Source organism: Aplysia californica, unplaced genomic scaffold (assembly GCF_000002075.1).
Source record: "Aplysia californica isolate F4 #8 unplaced genomic scaffold, AplCal3.0 scaffold00022, whole genome shotgun sequence".
Taxonomy (NCBI): domain Eukaryota; kingdom Metazoa; phylum Mollusca; class Gastropoda; order Aplysiida; family Aplysiidae; genus Aplysia; species Aplysia californica.
The window spans coordinates 1959802-1973915 of NW_004797292.1; the positions used below are offsets into that span (position 1 = coordinate 1959802).

The 14114-nt window shown below is 38.2% G+C and overlaps 1 protein-coding gene across 1 annotated transcript in view; it reads left to right on the forward strand.

Annotated features, from left to right (window-relative positions):
• The window catches only part of LOC101863867 (cytochrome P450 20A1), an 18094-nt gene extending 4155 nt beyond the window's left edge, over positions 1 to 13939 (forward strand). The window contains exons 2-12 of the mRNA XM_005090833.3: positions 269 to 318; positions 966 to 1135; positions 3286 to 3431; positions 5168 to 5335; positions 6277 to 6358; positions 6896 to 7066; positions 7863 to 7986; positions 10024 to 10135; positions 10448 to 10512; positions 10686 to 10835; positions 12634 to 13939. Coding sequence (XP_005090890.1) covers positions 269 to 318; positions 966 to 1135; positions 3286 to 3431; positions 5168 to 5335; positions 6277 to 6358; positions 6896 to 7066; positions 7863 to 7986; positions 10024 to 10135; positions 10448 to 10512; positions 10686 to 10835; positions 12634 to 12736 — 1341 coding nt within the window. The 3' untranslated portion in view covers positions 12737 to 13939. The remainder of the gene's footprint in view (positions 1 to 268; positions 319 to 965; positions 1136 to 3285; positions 3432 to 5167; positions 5336 to 6276; positions 6359 to 6895; positions 7067 to 7862; positions 7987 to 10023; positions 10136 to 10447; positions 10513 to 10685; positions 10836 to 12633) is intronic.
• Positions 13940 to 14114: the final 175 nt, after the last annotated feature.

Below are 14114 nucleotides of genomic sequence, written 5' to 3' on the forward strand. Positions count from 1 at the left end.
TTTTGACATTTAATTTAAGAGGTTTACGTTTATGGATGAATTTGACAGCGACAATGTTTCAAAATTAGGAAGGGAAGCAGTGATTATTTGATTATATAGACGCTTCGCCCCTGACTACCGGTACCCGAAATTTGAAAACTTACTTGAGCCTTCATCAGCAATTGAATTTTCTACATGAGAAATCAGTACTTTGCCATTAGTATTTACATCAGAGTTTATAGACTAACCGTAGCCTATATAATTGTTAAATCCAATATTTATATTTCAGAGCACGAAGAAGGTCTCCACCATACCTGGCCTCGGTCCATCAAGTATTGAGTGAGTAAAAAACTATACCAGGAGTTTCAACTGTACCTATTTAAAATCTTCACAAAACTCTGCTATATATTGGTGTTTTACGTCCCGTCGACACAGTTTAGATCATTTAGAGAATGGGCTTCGACCTAGCTTGTCAGGGCCCATGAGAGGGATACAATGTCCCTGGGAAAAGACCGGTATATTCGAACGACTCAAAGAGAAATTACATTCTCACCATAGGTAAGTTAAGTTCAGGTCTTATGCGTGTGACAGCAAAAGTCTAACTCCTTCACCACAGTTGTTGATCCACAAAGAATAGAGAGATATTACAACTGTTGAGTCTACACGATGGTTAAGAAAGATGTCCGCTTCAGTGAGACACTGGAACACCCCGAGGAGAACAACTGGCGTTTTTACTACGAGAGAGTCATGTCTGACTCGAAAGCTAGTGAGCATAGGTGTTCCCACTGTCCAGTGACAACTCTTTCAAACTTCAAATAACAAGGAATGCTGCATAAATGTAAAAATGGATTTGCGAGTAATCACGTTTTAAAAAAACCCACACCCATTGCTGATCTTTTTTACGACTGTGCTCTTTTATGCTTCATCAGGAAATGAAATGTCAATGATTACAACTTTTTACCTTGTAAATCTGTCTATTGTTTCAGAGATGGCAATCTCAGTGATATCGCTCGTACAGGCAGTCTGCATGAATTTCTGCTTGACCTACATAGCCGGTTTGGAGACATTGCTGGTTTCTGGTGGGGACAGACCTATGTTGTCAGCATTGCTTCACCTGAACTGTTCAAAGCCCATGCCAATGTATTTGACAGACCTGGTAAGTCTTTCATTTTCTGAGTTTAAATTGTCTATGACCTGACTGGTTTAACATTTCATTCAGGACATCAAATTGTATCGCAACTAATCTATTTTTACTACAGTTTTAGAAAAACAGTAGGCTGTTGTCAGATGTAAACACTCGTACAGGTGGATATAGAATACATCAAAATACTTTGACTTGTAATTATTTCTTACTTCTCAAATTGAGGACCGTCTAAGTGTAGAAGAAATGTATCAAATCCAATGACATCTAACCAGCAATACTTCAGTCACAATACTGTGAGTCAGAGGCCGTGTAATACGTGTATTGAATCAGAAGACACAAGAACACAGCTGCTATTGCTCGATTGGTTGCTTGGTTTCCTAATATCATAGAACATCTGAAGTATCCACATGAAACCATATTATGTTGTTGTTTGTTTGTTTTTTAAACTTTGTAATAATGACTGATTAAGACAAAGTACTTTTACAAATTTACTGAAGTGGTCCGCTATCCAGCAGCTCTTTGTAAATGTATCTGGAACAAACTTAAAGTAGCACATTCTCGTCGTATTTGATACCGTTTTTATGTTCATTCTCTGAGCTAGAAATTATGCTAGAGTTTTACAGCAAAACAGTTTATTATTTTTTCTGACTTAAGTTATTGTTATTACTAGTTTAAAAGCTGTATGTTGAACAATAACCAAACGTTTTGAAACGAATCGGGTATTTCTTCAAACAGAGGACCCTTTTAAAAGGCAATAGGTTTGTCATCTGAGAACCAATTGCAAGAAAACTTCAAATAATCAATATTATTTATCTAAGAAGACATTCGAGTTATTAATGCGACGAAAATCAATACATTCGTAGATGACATGGATCTCTCAGAGTCAAAATCTACAATAAAATCTGCGTTTAGAAACAAATGGAAAAGATCCCACCCTAAACACAACAGACGTGACTCCTACTACATGCTAAATAGAGCAGACCAGGTCACCATCTTTCCACTCCGTTGTGGCCACAACATACTCAAACACAATATGCGCACTAAATTAAAAGTGGGAGAGTCCGCGATCTGAGAATGAAGACACGACCAAGAGGATGCCAACCATATCCTTCAGCACTCCTCGCGCTACGCCACCCTTCATACCCAGACGTGGAAGAATGTGACTTCCCTTGAGAGAAAACTCTATGGCAGTCTCGTAGATTTGAAGCGGACTACACAGTTTGTGCATGACATTGAACTGATAGTCTAGCTGCTATTATCAAGAAAGAGGAAGAAGAAGAAGAAAAAACATATGCGTTAAAACACCCCCCCCCCAAAAAAAAAGAAAAAAAAAAAAAGAAAAAGAAAACGTTTTTAAAATTTCTACCAAATTTGAGTAAAATGGACAACTTTGCCACTTAAAATTGTTCCCTTACACAGGCAGAACCGGCCCCTTCTGGTTTCAGGACAAGGGCGGTAAAACCACTCTGTCACATCAGATGGACATTTCATCGTTCTGGGAAAGTTGTGAGAAAGTTTGGGGAGAAATGCTGAGGCGGCTTGGTTCCACAGTATGTGGTCACACCTCACACATAAAGAATGGTCCTTATATGATGGCATGAAACATTTGGGGAACACCTTATAACCATAAAGCTTAGAAATGGGTGGTCACGGCGTTCCCCCAACTTGAACCTCGCCGATTGTCTCTTTTGTGAGTCTTTTTTTATACTGCCAGATAATCTACTTAGACTACCCAGGAAATAAATATAACCGAGAAAATGAAACTTAATGTTGAACAGTCCATAAGTTGAAATTTAATGTTGCATAGTCCAGAAACAAGCCACTGACTGGGTTTTACAAAATGTTCAGTCGCATTATATTCGAGATTGTCTGCATAAAATTGGTCATCAAATATAATCTAGTTACCTACTACCTTCCTAGGGTTTATTTGGCAATGTCAGATTTATAAGAGAATTTTCCATTCATTGCACAAATACACATTATGGCTGATTGTTAAGAAGTTTTCATATTTCTAATGAAACCGTGGGTTGATTTTGTTGTTGTTCGTCATAGTGAATGCTGGTCCAAAGATGACAGAGTCATTTCCCTTTGAATGAGTCGTCTTTAATCATAGACACCTGGTAATTCCGAAATACAATTCAATAATAATGTTTCCGTTTCAGCGGAGCTGTTTAAGTCCTTTGAAGGGCTATTAGGAAGCAGTTCTTTGATGTACGCCAATGGCTCTGAAGGACGAAGGAGAAGAAAGACTTACGACAGGATGTTTTCTCACGAAAGTCTCAAAAAGTATTTATCGGAATTTCAAGAGGTAAAGCGATAGCGTGTGTTTGTTTGTTGTTGTTTTTTTCCTGAAGAAACTAAACAGATAAATGAATGGACTTTTTGCTCATGTTCAGTTTATTTCCAATTGCGCGTACTGTGGCGTCACTATTAATGGCTTTGTTTTGTTACTTACTTTGACTTTTTATCCTCTGTTGCCCTTAAGCGTCGAGGAGAGAGCAGTTTTCTAAGGTAGGCCAACTCTGCAGCTCTTTCAATATCCGGTTTTCCTTGACTTCCTCGATCCATCTTTTGCGTGGCCTACCTCTTTCTGTATAGCCTGGGTACCTGATGGTATAGGCTTCCGAGTCTGGCTGGCTATATGACAGTCATAACAGATGGCCAAACCATTTTATTATGTTTTTCTCTGAAATTCAGGCAGGAATTTGTGTCGATAGTTTTGCTCTTACATGTTCATTTCTCGTGTCTGTCTCTTCTTGTGGTGATAAGGGTTTTATGGTGACATTTATTTCGTCTCGCTTACTTGTAGTGATTTTACTTTCATGGCCTTTACTTAATGTTCGGGTCCTGCACTAGTAGCATTATGTCGGTATAAATATTGAATTGATAAGATGGAGATATTTGGATGAGATTGAAGGGGTGCAAGCTGATGGGTGATGGTGTGAGATTTTTTTGTCCTCACTTATATTTCTCTGTGCATGGACCCATTTTGAGAACAAATGCTGCCTGGATATTCAAACTCCTTGACCCGTTTTAGTTGTCTACTGTTGTTTGTTTGTTTGTTTATTTTTAATAAACTTCTAAATTTGTACATTTCGATAAATGCTTTGGGTTAATTTTGAGGGCTGTGTTGAAAATGGGTGAAGGAGGAGAAAACGAGAGGGTGCAAAGACGTGGAGCGTTTGTGCTTGTGCTTTCCAGATCGGGTCCAACTTGCCCTCACCACAAAGGACTACTTGCGTTTTCTGTTGTTTCTCTCAAGTAATAATTGTCTCACACAGGATGTTTGTGCCTTCAACCAGAGTTCCAACCTAAACTGACTAAAAATTATGCTTCATTCTATCTTCCAATACTTGAAAATATTCAAACTCTTGAATCTTTCCACGTGCAGTGTAGAGACACATGAGAACAGGTGCATATGAAAGTGACTCGGTTAAGCTCTATTCTTTTGTATATCTTTTAGCCGAACCATGAATTAGAATTTGATTCCTTTGGGGAAATGATGACCACTTTATTTGGTTTGTGAGACAGCCATTAATACATTTTCTGCACCGTTTGAAATGCAACTTTATACCATGGAGACATATTTATATCATATAAGGTATGCATGGCGCAGGATGGTCTTCATTTCTTCTTCCTGTTCAAACGTATATCATGGATTTTACTAATTACTTCATATTCTTGGAGCAACTGTGCTGGTTGTAATTAATGGGAAATCATCATTTATTGCTCCCATCCTCTTTTCTTTATTTGATTTTTGTTTCTATCATTTTTCAATGTTCATTTTGTAACTGATATGGAAATCAAAGCCTTTGCTTCGATGGGCATGAATCGACCGTCACATGGGTCTTGGACATGGATCATTAATGGTAGTCTCGGATTTTGAGATTGAGCAGTCATAGTTACTAAATTGTGTGTATTTCAACGGAAAATCTATATTTTGTAACATTAATCACACCAACCGTCCACAATGCACTAGCTTGCCCTCACCTACAAAACATTCCTAGCCCTTGAATGATTTTCAATCTCTACTTTGTACATTAGGTAGCTGAAATGGTCGCGAAGAAATGGTCAAGCAAAACTGAGACTGACCACATACCTGTTGGCGAGGACATGGCATCATTTTCACTTCGCATTACTTTGTTGACTCTGATGGGAGACAGTTTCCATGATGAAAAACTAGTTCAGAGTATCTTTACTGCCTATAAGACGGTAAGAATATTCTAGAATAACAGAACAATAGTTTTCATTTCTTTATAATTTTATTATATCTTACTATGTTATTCTGTTAATTAATTTGTTTATCTTTTATCTTTTTTTTTTTCGAGCGAGGGAGGGGGAGGGGAGTTTGGAAGTTGAATGTTGGGGGGGGGGGGGGAGAGGATTGGGGGCATAGTATGTCCACAATGTAGTTCAAAAATTTAATCAAAACATGTGGTAGCAGAGATTATAATAAAAGGAATAAATTACGAAATCTGCGAGTCATTTGTTTCATGATTCATTCGAAATTGAAGGATCTCTCTCTCTCTCTCTCTCTCTCTCTCTCTCTCTCTCTCTCTCTCTCTCTCTCTCTCTCTCTCTCTCTCTCTCTGTCTCTCTGTCTGTCTGTCTCTCTTTCTCTCTCCCTCCCTCCCTCCCTCCCTCCCTCCCACTCCCTCCCCCCCCCCTCTCTCTCTCTCTCTCTCTCTCTCTCTCTCTCTCTCTCTCTCTCTCTCGTAGATGTGGATATAGCAATACTTTTCTGCACAAAACTAAATAGCGGATAGCACAGAAATTGTTTTCATGTGGGTTTTTTTTCGGAGTCGACGATGTTAGGCTGGCATTCAAATATCCTTTTTTATTACAACAGTTCTTTTTTAAAACCTCTTCAATGCAAAGTTTAAGAAAATAGGGACGAAAAATGAGTAAAAACGGTTCTTGTAGGGTAAAGGGTCCGTTGATAACCTTTTACAAGTATTGCGTTAAATACGTCCGTATCGTCGTGTTCGTATTAAAAGCTAACCTGTGTTTTTCCTTGGTTGTGTTTATGTACGCACTTATTCGTTGGACATTGGTTTCATTTTGTTCTTTGGTCTAAAGACATTTAGTAACATTGGATAGTTTGTTGGAGTTTTAAAAGTTGATGTCGTTAATTGAATTTCTCGAACTGTCAGGTTTGGGGTGAGTTGGAACGCCGCCTAACAGATCCCGACCTTCTTGGTGAGAATAGCGCAAGACAAAAGTCATTTACAGAAGGTAGGCTTCGTGCACTTTGGGGGATCTCTGCCCCAACCCCTCTTTCCCTCTTATTTCTAAAGAAATGAAATATTGAAAATTTGATACTCTTCCACCCTTACTAGTATTTTCATCTTCAATCTAAGCCCCTGTAAAAAGATTGCTTAATCGTGACTTCTTGCTTCAGTTGATGAATTGAGGAAATTAGTAGAAGACTTTTAAAACCAATCTAATGCGTAATAAATACATTTTAAGATCTACTTTTTTTTAGAAATCATAATTATCACAAAGATTTTATGTCGAGTGGTTAATGGAGTAGTATAATGGTCGAAGATAGACCTTGGTCTAAGCATTGGTTATAACACAACCAGAATGATATTGAGGCTTGTTCGAATTTCGATCCCAAATAAAAATGTTAACCTCATTGAAGGAAACGTGAAAAAGAACAGGAAGATTATTTCAAGTCAAGTCTGTGTATTCGTTTGTTGGTATTATTATATTTTGTTGTTGTTGGCTGGGGAGGATTAAAATCGTATCGGGTTTCTCGCTCTCGTCTAGCTCTCGGGTGCATTAATGCGGTGGTGAAGAAGGTCTTAGAACACCGACAGAACAAGGTCCAAGACCAGCAGCTCCTGGTTGATGTCATCCTGCAGTCCACAACAGATGAGGATGTGGCAACTTCTGATGTCATTACCTATTTCGTTGCGGCCTTTCACACGACCGCTAACGGTAAATGTCTTTGCTACTTGTGAACTTGGTCTCATTGTATATCTTTCTCCACATAGAGCAGCCTGTTCATACTAGTTAAATGCGTAATTGACTGTGGTGCATTTACTACTTGTTGGAAATTTTGAATACCCAAAGGGTGGGGCTGAAAGCAAAAGATAAACGGGGAGAGGAATTGTTATGGGTATGCAGGGTTGTTTGAAGATTGTTGTTACTCATCTTTCCTTTATTAAAGATGGCGTTTAAAGCAGAAGCTCTGTGATATTGCTTATTTGATATGCTCTTTTGGGGTAAATCTTATACCGTAATTCCAGATTTAAAGGGGTTACCTCTATGTTTTGGTTTTTGTTGATTTTTATGGATTCCTCAACCGCAACATGGTACATGTATCTCCTTCCAGGTTCTCTTATTCATGTATGCTGACAGGAGTGTTTTCAGTTCAGAAATCAATTTCTTTAAAACACTTGTTTTATAATTTCCAGCTTTCAGAAGCAAAAATACTCTTTCCTAGGTCTACACGAGCACAATCTGCATTGGAAATAAGACAAATAGATAAACAGGTGAATCACAAATTTATCTAAAACTTCACTTGAATAGGAAATCCCACAATGATTCGCAATAGGCAACTTTGTTTCGCTTTACAGAGTATAAACAGTAAAAATTATTGCTAAGCACGACTTAAATCACTGTGCACACCGCATTGACTGTGATTCTCTAACTTGTGTACGGGAGTGATACCAGAAGTCACTAGAGTAAAGGAAAAAAAATCCCTAACATAACGTACTTGGTGTCTCAACAGTGTTGACATGGGTCATGTATTTCCTGGCCACTCATCCTGACATTCAGAGCAAGCTGCACTCGGAGATTGTCCAAGTCTTAGGCCAGAAAGACGTCATCACTGATTCCAACTATGGCCAGCTAAGGTACCGCTAATCATTGTCACATGCTGTTCTCTTAACTTTGAAACTAATGACGTATTATAGTTTTCTTTTTTTTCATTTTCTTCTTCTTTCTTTAAAGAGAGTCAGTATAGAGTATCTAGAACTATGTAAATATCTTATTATAGCATGGAAACTGTTGATGAACGGAACGCTGCTAAATTATACTACCTTCTTTAAAGTTAAATTGCTTAATCCAACCAAAAGAACACTGACAATCCTTGAAACGTTTTTCATTTAAGTGTCTCACTTTAGAAATGTCAGTGTGAAGATATTATCTCCAGAAACATTTAAGTTTTAAACTGTTTATTCGAAATTTTGTTAAAATTTGTTTTTTTTTAATTGGGAAGGGGGGTGGGGTGGAATATAGTTATTTGTGCTCAACAGACTGCTTACTACACCAATACAACTCTAAATGCTTTTTTAAAAACCTGTACACTGTTTAAACTGTTTCTTTCACTCAGTCTTAAAATTGTTTGAACTGAGCATCCTGTTCGGGAAAATGCTTTAGCCTCAACTGTCATGAGCAATTCAGCCATAGAAATTAGTGATATTACAGTCGCTATATCATTGTTGGCGTTAACGTGAAATGCTAAGTGTCTTTATTATATATTAAACGTTACAAGGGCCCCGAGGAGGTTTAAGGGGGTGGGGGATGGAACTGAAAGTGGAAACGAAAGTAGACGACAGATCCTGATTAGTGAGCAGGAAAGGAGGGGAAAGGGGAACATTTTAGAGAAGAAAATTTTCCGTCGCTGTTGGGTTTCAAACCCAGGACCTATAGAATGAGAGGCGAACACCGTAACCACTAGACCACGAAGGTAACTCTCCCCCCCCCCCTGGTATTTTTTCATTCTTGTGTCCAAAATCAATTGTTTAGTAAAAAAAAATAAAAATCAGGGTTTCCTTCTTACTCCCTGTCAGTTATTAAACAATAGTTAAGTTTCAGAAACTGTTGCTTGACTTGTACATGATCGTCATAGGGTGCTTTGAAAAGGGAGGGCTGCCATTGCCTTATCAGGCATGGTATTGGGGATCAATTGGAAACTGAAAAAGAGGTAAACAAACTGGAAGTTATAGAGGCACAAGTAGGGATGAGGCAATCACCACACACACACATACAAACACACATGTATAAAAAAACACACACACTCTCTTTCTCTCTATACATATCTCTCCCTGTCTGTCTCTCTCTCTCTCTCTCTCTCTCTCTCTCTCTCTCTCTGCCTCTCTGTCTCTGTCTGTCTGTCTGTCTGTTGTCTATCTGTCTGTCTGTCTGTCTCTGTCTCTCTCTCTCCCTCTTTCTCTCTCTCTCTCCTCTCTCTCTCTCCCTCTCTCTCTCTCTCTCTCTCTCTCTCTATATATATATATATATATATATATATATATATATATATATATATATATATATAATCATACAACTCAACTAGACCACTATGAAGGAAATACTCGAAGGCATGCTGTGGACAACATGGGAAAAGATTGGATACCGCACAATGTGAACCTACCACACCGAAGTACAGACTGGGATGAATAAATGATATGACAAATTTGCACGAGAGCAGCTTGCGGCTGTAATCCATCAGGGGTCATTACACGTCAATCTCTGATCGAGAGATAACACCTCGAGATGTCCCAGGGGATTGTCAATATTTTGCTTTTGTTCTCTTCTTTCTCGCCCAGTCACCCAGGTAGTTGATGGGTGCTCTATCGTTGTGTGGTCTTCAGAGTCTGTTCAACATCTCTTTCTTATGAAGGGCTATAAGATATCCAAATTTAAAAAAATTAGTACCCAACGAATATCTTTTTATATCAAGGAAACTTTTGATAAATGGACCACTCTTTATACATTCTTAAAATTTGAGTAGCTTAATTAATTTGTCGTGGTGTGCTCCTACTTCGTCTTTTCAATGTATCTTATTCCCTCGTTTGTCTATTGTGAAATGTGGTTGCTGTCGTATCTTCCAGACATTGACTGAACTGGGTTACAACTTGTTAATTTAATCAATTTTTTGTTTGCAGGTATCTCCACCAGGTACTCCAGGAAACACTGCGGTGTGCTGTTGTAGCCCCATGGGGCGCCCGGGTCCAGGACGTCGATTCTGAGCTTGGTGGACACAAGGTTCCCAAGAATGTAAGATTGGATAGTTTAGATTTGTCCAGTAGTGAGTTGTGTATTAGAGCTCAGATATTCTTGAGGCACGAAGTATAGTGAAGCGTTTCAGAAAAGGGCTTTAAAAAAGACTTCTGTTGTGACATTAATCTGGCCATGGAAATAATATTGTGGACTTTATTCCCATATTGACAGGACAGGATATTGTATGCATAGATGCTACAATGTTTCAATGTATTTCGCCTCTCTTGAGGCGGCACTTTATAGCCTCTTTATGTGGTTCTCAGGTTTCTCATTTGTAATTTCTGTCTGTTTTATTTGTGTCTACTTCAGACTCCAGTGATTCACGCGTTTGGTGTTGTCATGCAGGATGAAAAGCTGTGGCCCTTTCCACAAAGGTAAATCTGCCTGATTAACCTCAGTTAAATATTTCATTGCTTACCTTCAAAGATCTCTAATCCCTTTAAAATAGTGTTAGGTTTCAAGAGTTGGGTGGAACATTTTTTTTCTAAGGTCTCATCATAATAATAGATGTGCAGTAAATGTTTGTCTTGTCTCTCTGTTTTTGCAGATTTGATCCTGATCGCTTCAGTGTCGAAAATTGCAAGGGCCATCCACCGTATGCGTTTTCCCCCTTTGGATTTGCTGGCAAGAGGATTTGCCCTGGTTATAAATTCTCCTATAAAGAGGCCACTGTTTTGATAGCGATCCTTATCAGGAAGTAAGTACAGTAGGGAAGCTGACCCTGATCAGGCCTGGAACGTCATCTTATCATTTGTTCTCTTTCCTTGTTTGTTTTTGTTTGTCTTACCGAAAAATGGAAAGGTGACTCGAATGTAGGGGCGTCGGAATAGCGAAATGAATTGCGGGCTTTTTAAAAACCACTTTCGACTTTCATACTTAATAAAACAATAACATTGTTACGATGTTGTATTTCAGACCTTAACGTCAATGTGTGCGGTTATGAACACCCGGTCACACACTTTCCAAAAGGAACGTGAATGACATATTTGAACCATCCATCGTGACGTACGAAGTAACTCTTACACTCTTTTGATTTTAACACTTAATATCATGTTGACGTCAATTAAAGAAAGCCACGCGCGAGGTGTCTTTATAAGGTCATTGCAGAGTGTGGGGCGTAGTACCCATTGTGTAATGAGAAACATGTTGAATGACCTTTGGAAAGTTAGACAAGGAGAGTTTGGACTCTGTCGTGGGGAAAATGCGCATGGACGTGTTGGTTACTACGTACGGCGACTTACTATACCTTTGGGTCCTACGTTACATGCTCCTTAGATGAAGCGTCTACGTGATCGATTAATCGCTGCTTTTTCTTCGATAGTTTTGGAACATAGTCGTCAAATGCACCCAAAGACGTGAGCTTTATCGATTAAAATCATGGATTTGTATGATAAAATCCAAGACCTTGCACTCTGATGTAATTCTAGTTCACCATGGAGCGTACAATTTGACTCTACGTGTATTTGGAACCAGATGAGGAGAAAGGAGGGAAAGATTCTACGTGCACTTGAAAAAAACAACTGGTTTTGTGACCTTCATTAGTGCGCTTCTAGAGCGCATCAGAGCAGCAAAGTATTTTTACAGATTGCAATGACCGGAGGGCACGAGAGTGTCCGGTCTAGGATATTATAAGTTGTATAAAAACACCAATGAGCCTCAAGAAAATTACTCCACCCTCTCCACCTCGTTTTGGGGTTTCTCTCAAAAGCAGATTCTAGCCTTGATTATTATAAGCTTACAATCAGATTGGTCGTCTCTACCTCAAATTGGTAACGAGGACTAACTCCTAATAAACTCATGGCTGTGGGGAATTCTTTTTTATTCTTCGACTTTTTACCGAACCATGATCCGGTCAGGGCATGATTATTGAATCGACCCCTGGCCACGAAAGTCTTGATCAAGACTGTCAATTTTGAAACCAAATTGATTTATAATTGCAATGGTGTATTCAAATTTAAAGTCAAGTTACTTTTTAACAATCTTGAGACCATTATGCCTACTACTTGGAGAGACGTTATAACAATTGCTTTCAATTCAAAGTAAGAAAACATTTTAAAAGAGAAACGTTGTCTATTATTTTGGCGAGTATGCACATGGTGTGGGGGATTTATTTTCATTCACAATTTACAAGACAAATTTCTCCCTGCGAGATGAATAAAGATTGTCATTGTAATTGTCACTGTCAATGTCTTCGTCAATTCAGAGATACTGTCTCAGATAAGAGGTCTTAGTCTTAGTGTTCATTTTACTTTTTTGCCTATTGTGAGAAAGCTTTTTACAAGTAGACTTATCTCAATCTAGTTCTTTGTCACACTTTGAGTACCCTACCAAACAAGTCAGATTCTTTACAATGACGAAGTAGAACATCGTGATAAATCGGGTCTTGAAAGGTGCAAATGTCTTCAATTTTCATTTAGATGGCTTTCAAAAAATTAAAAAGAGCAAAGGCATTTTTAACCCACCAGATTTGATTCAAATCTCTTTCTTTTTCACAGGTTTGAGGTGAACATGTGGGATGACCAGGTGGTGAAGCCTTTCTTTGGTTTAGTCACTCATCCACAGGAGGAAATCTGGCTCAAGGTATCCAAAAGAAAATGATCTGGTCTGAAGGGAAAGTTCTGCTCACAAAGTACAGCTGGTGATTTTTTTTGTCACGTGAAGAGAAACAAAATGTCTTTTTTTTTCTTTGATTGAAATGTTCAAACTGAAAGACGAATCTTCTGTACCTTCTTACGATATATTAAATCATTCAGACTTTGTTAACAACGGATAAAATAATAATATAACCTATTTCTATTTAAAATTATGAAGTCCTGGACCAGAACAGAAGCCAGTTACATTCTTTGTTTATTTCCTTGGCCATTTCGGAGACGGACATTCAATTAGGAGGTCCCGTCCGTTAAATAGCCTTGCAGTATTGAAAAAGAAGTATGCTCCCCTTCCCCCCAATAATAATACACGTGCATTGTACAGCTAGGATAGGCATATCAAAGTGGAAGTTAAGCCACATAGGATTTTCCATTGACCAATGACCAGTATTCTCAACATTAAAAGGCTTGTTGAGGTTGTTCTTCTAGTCCCGGCATTTTTTCCTGCTTGCCAGTCCGAAGAGGAAGGGAAAACTAGTTCTAGGTCACGCCTGTTGAACTCTTGAACTCTATCCAGCATGTCAAAATGAAAAACCATTATACGCACGATCTTCAAAAAAGAATATTTTTTTTTAATGGGCCAATTTGGAGTCAAAATACTATACCCCTCATATTATACGCGAAGTCATCGTATAGAAGACTTTAATTTTGTACTTTTCTCTGTTCTTGCTACAAACATGGCGCCTTCGCACATTCAAATACCAATGTGTATGCATACAACGTTAAGTGGACACACATAATATATAATGTAATGTATATATATTATGTATGTCCAATTAACGTTGTATGCTTACACATTGTGATCTGAATGTGTGAAGGCGCCATGTTTCACTACGCTTGAAATAAAAAAATGCTTCCCATACTTGACTTAATTGTTCGTTTTTTGGGGTTGTTTTTTTTTAATTTTGGAACCAAGCCATGCACGGCTTATCATTCGGATGGCTTATCTTTGCTACCGGTCTTCATTTTTTAAAGCAACACAAGACACCTCCTGAGGGGAAGTCTTTCAGAAGTGATCAAAAACCCTTATCAGTTGATGTTTTGCACATGGAAGTATTCCGGAAGCGTGAAATTTGGCCCACTAGTTAAAGGAAAGAAAAGTGAAAGAAAGCAGAAACTCACCAAATGCCCTAATTAGATTGTTTGTTCATTAATTTCATATTGACATCACGCATCATATCACAAGACACTATCAGGCAATGAATAGATCACAGTTGCCAGTCAATCCTTTAATACAAATATACATAATAATAATAACAATAATAATAATAATAATAATAATAATAATAATAGTCAAACCCCGCTAATAATAATAATAATAATAATAA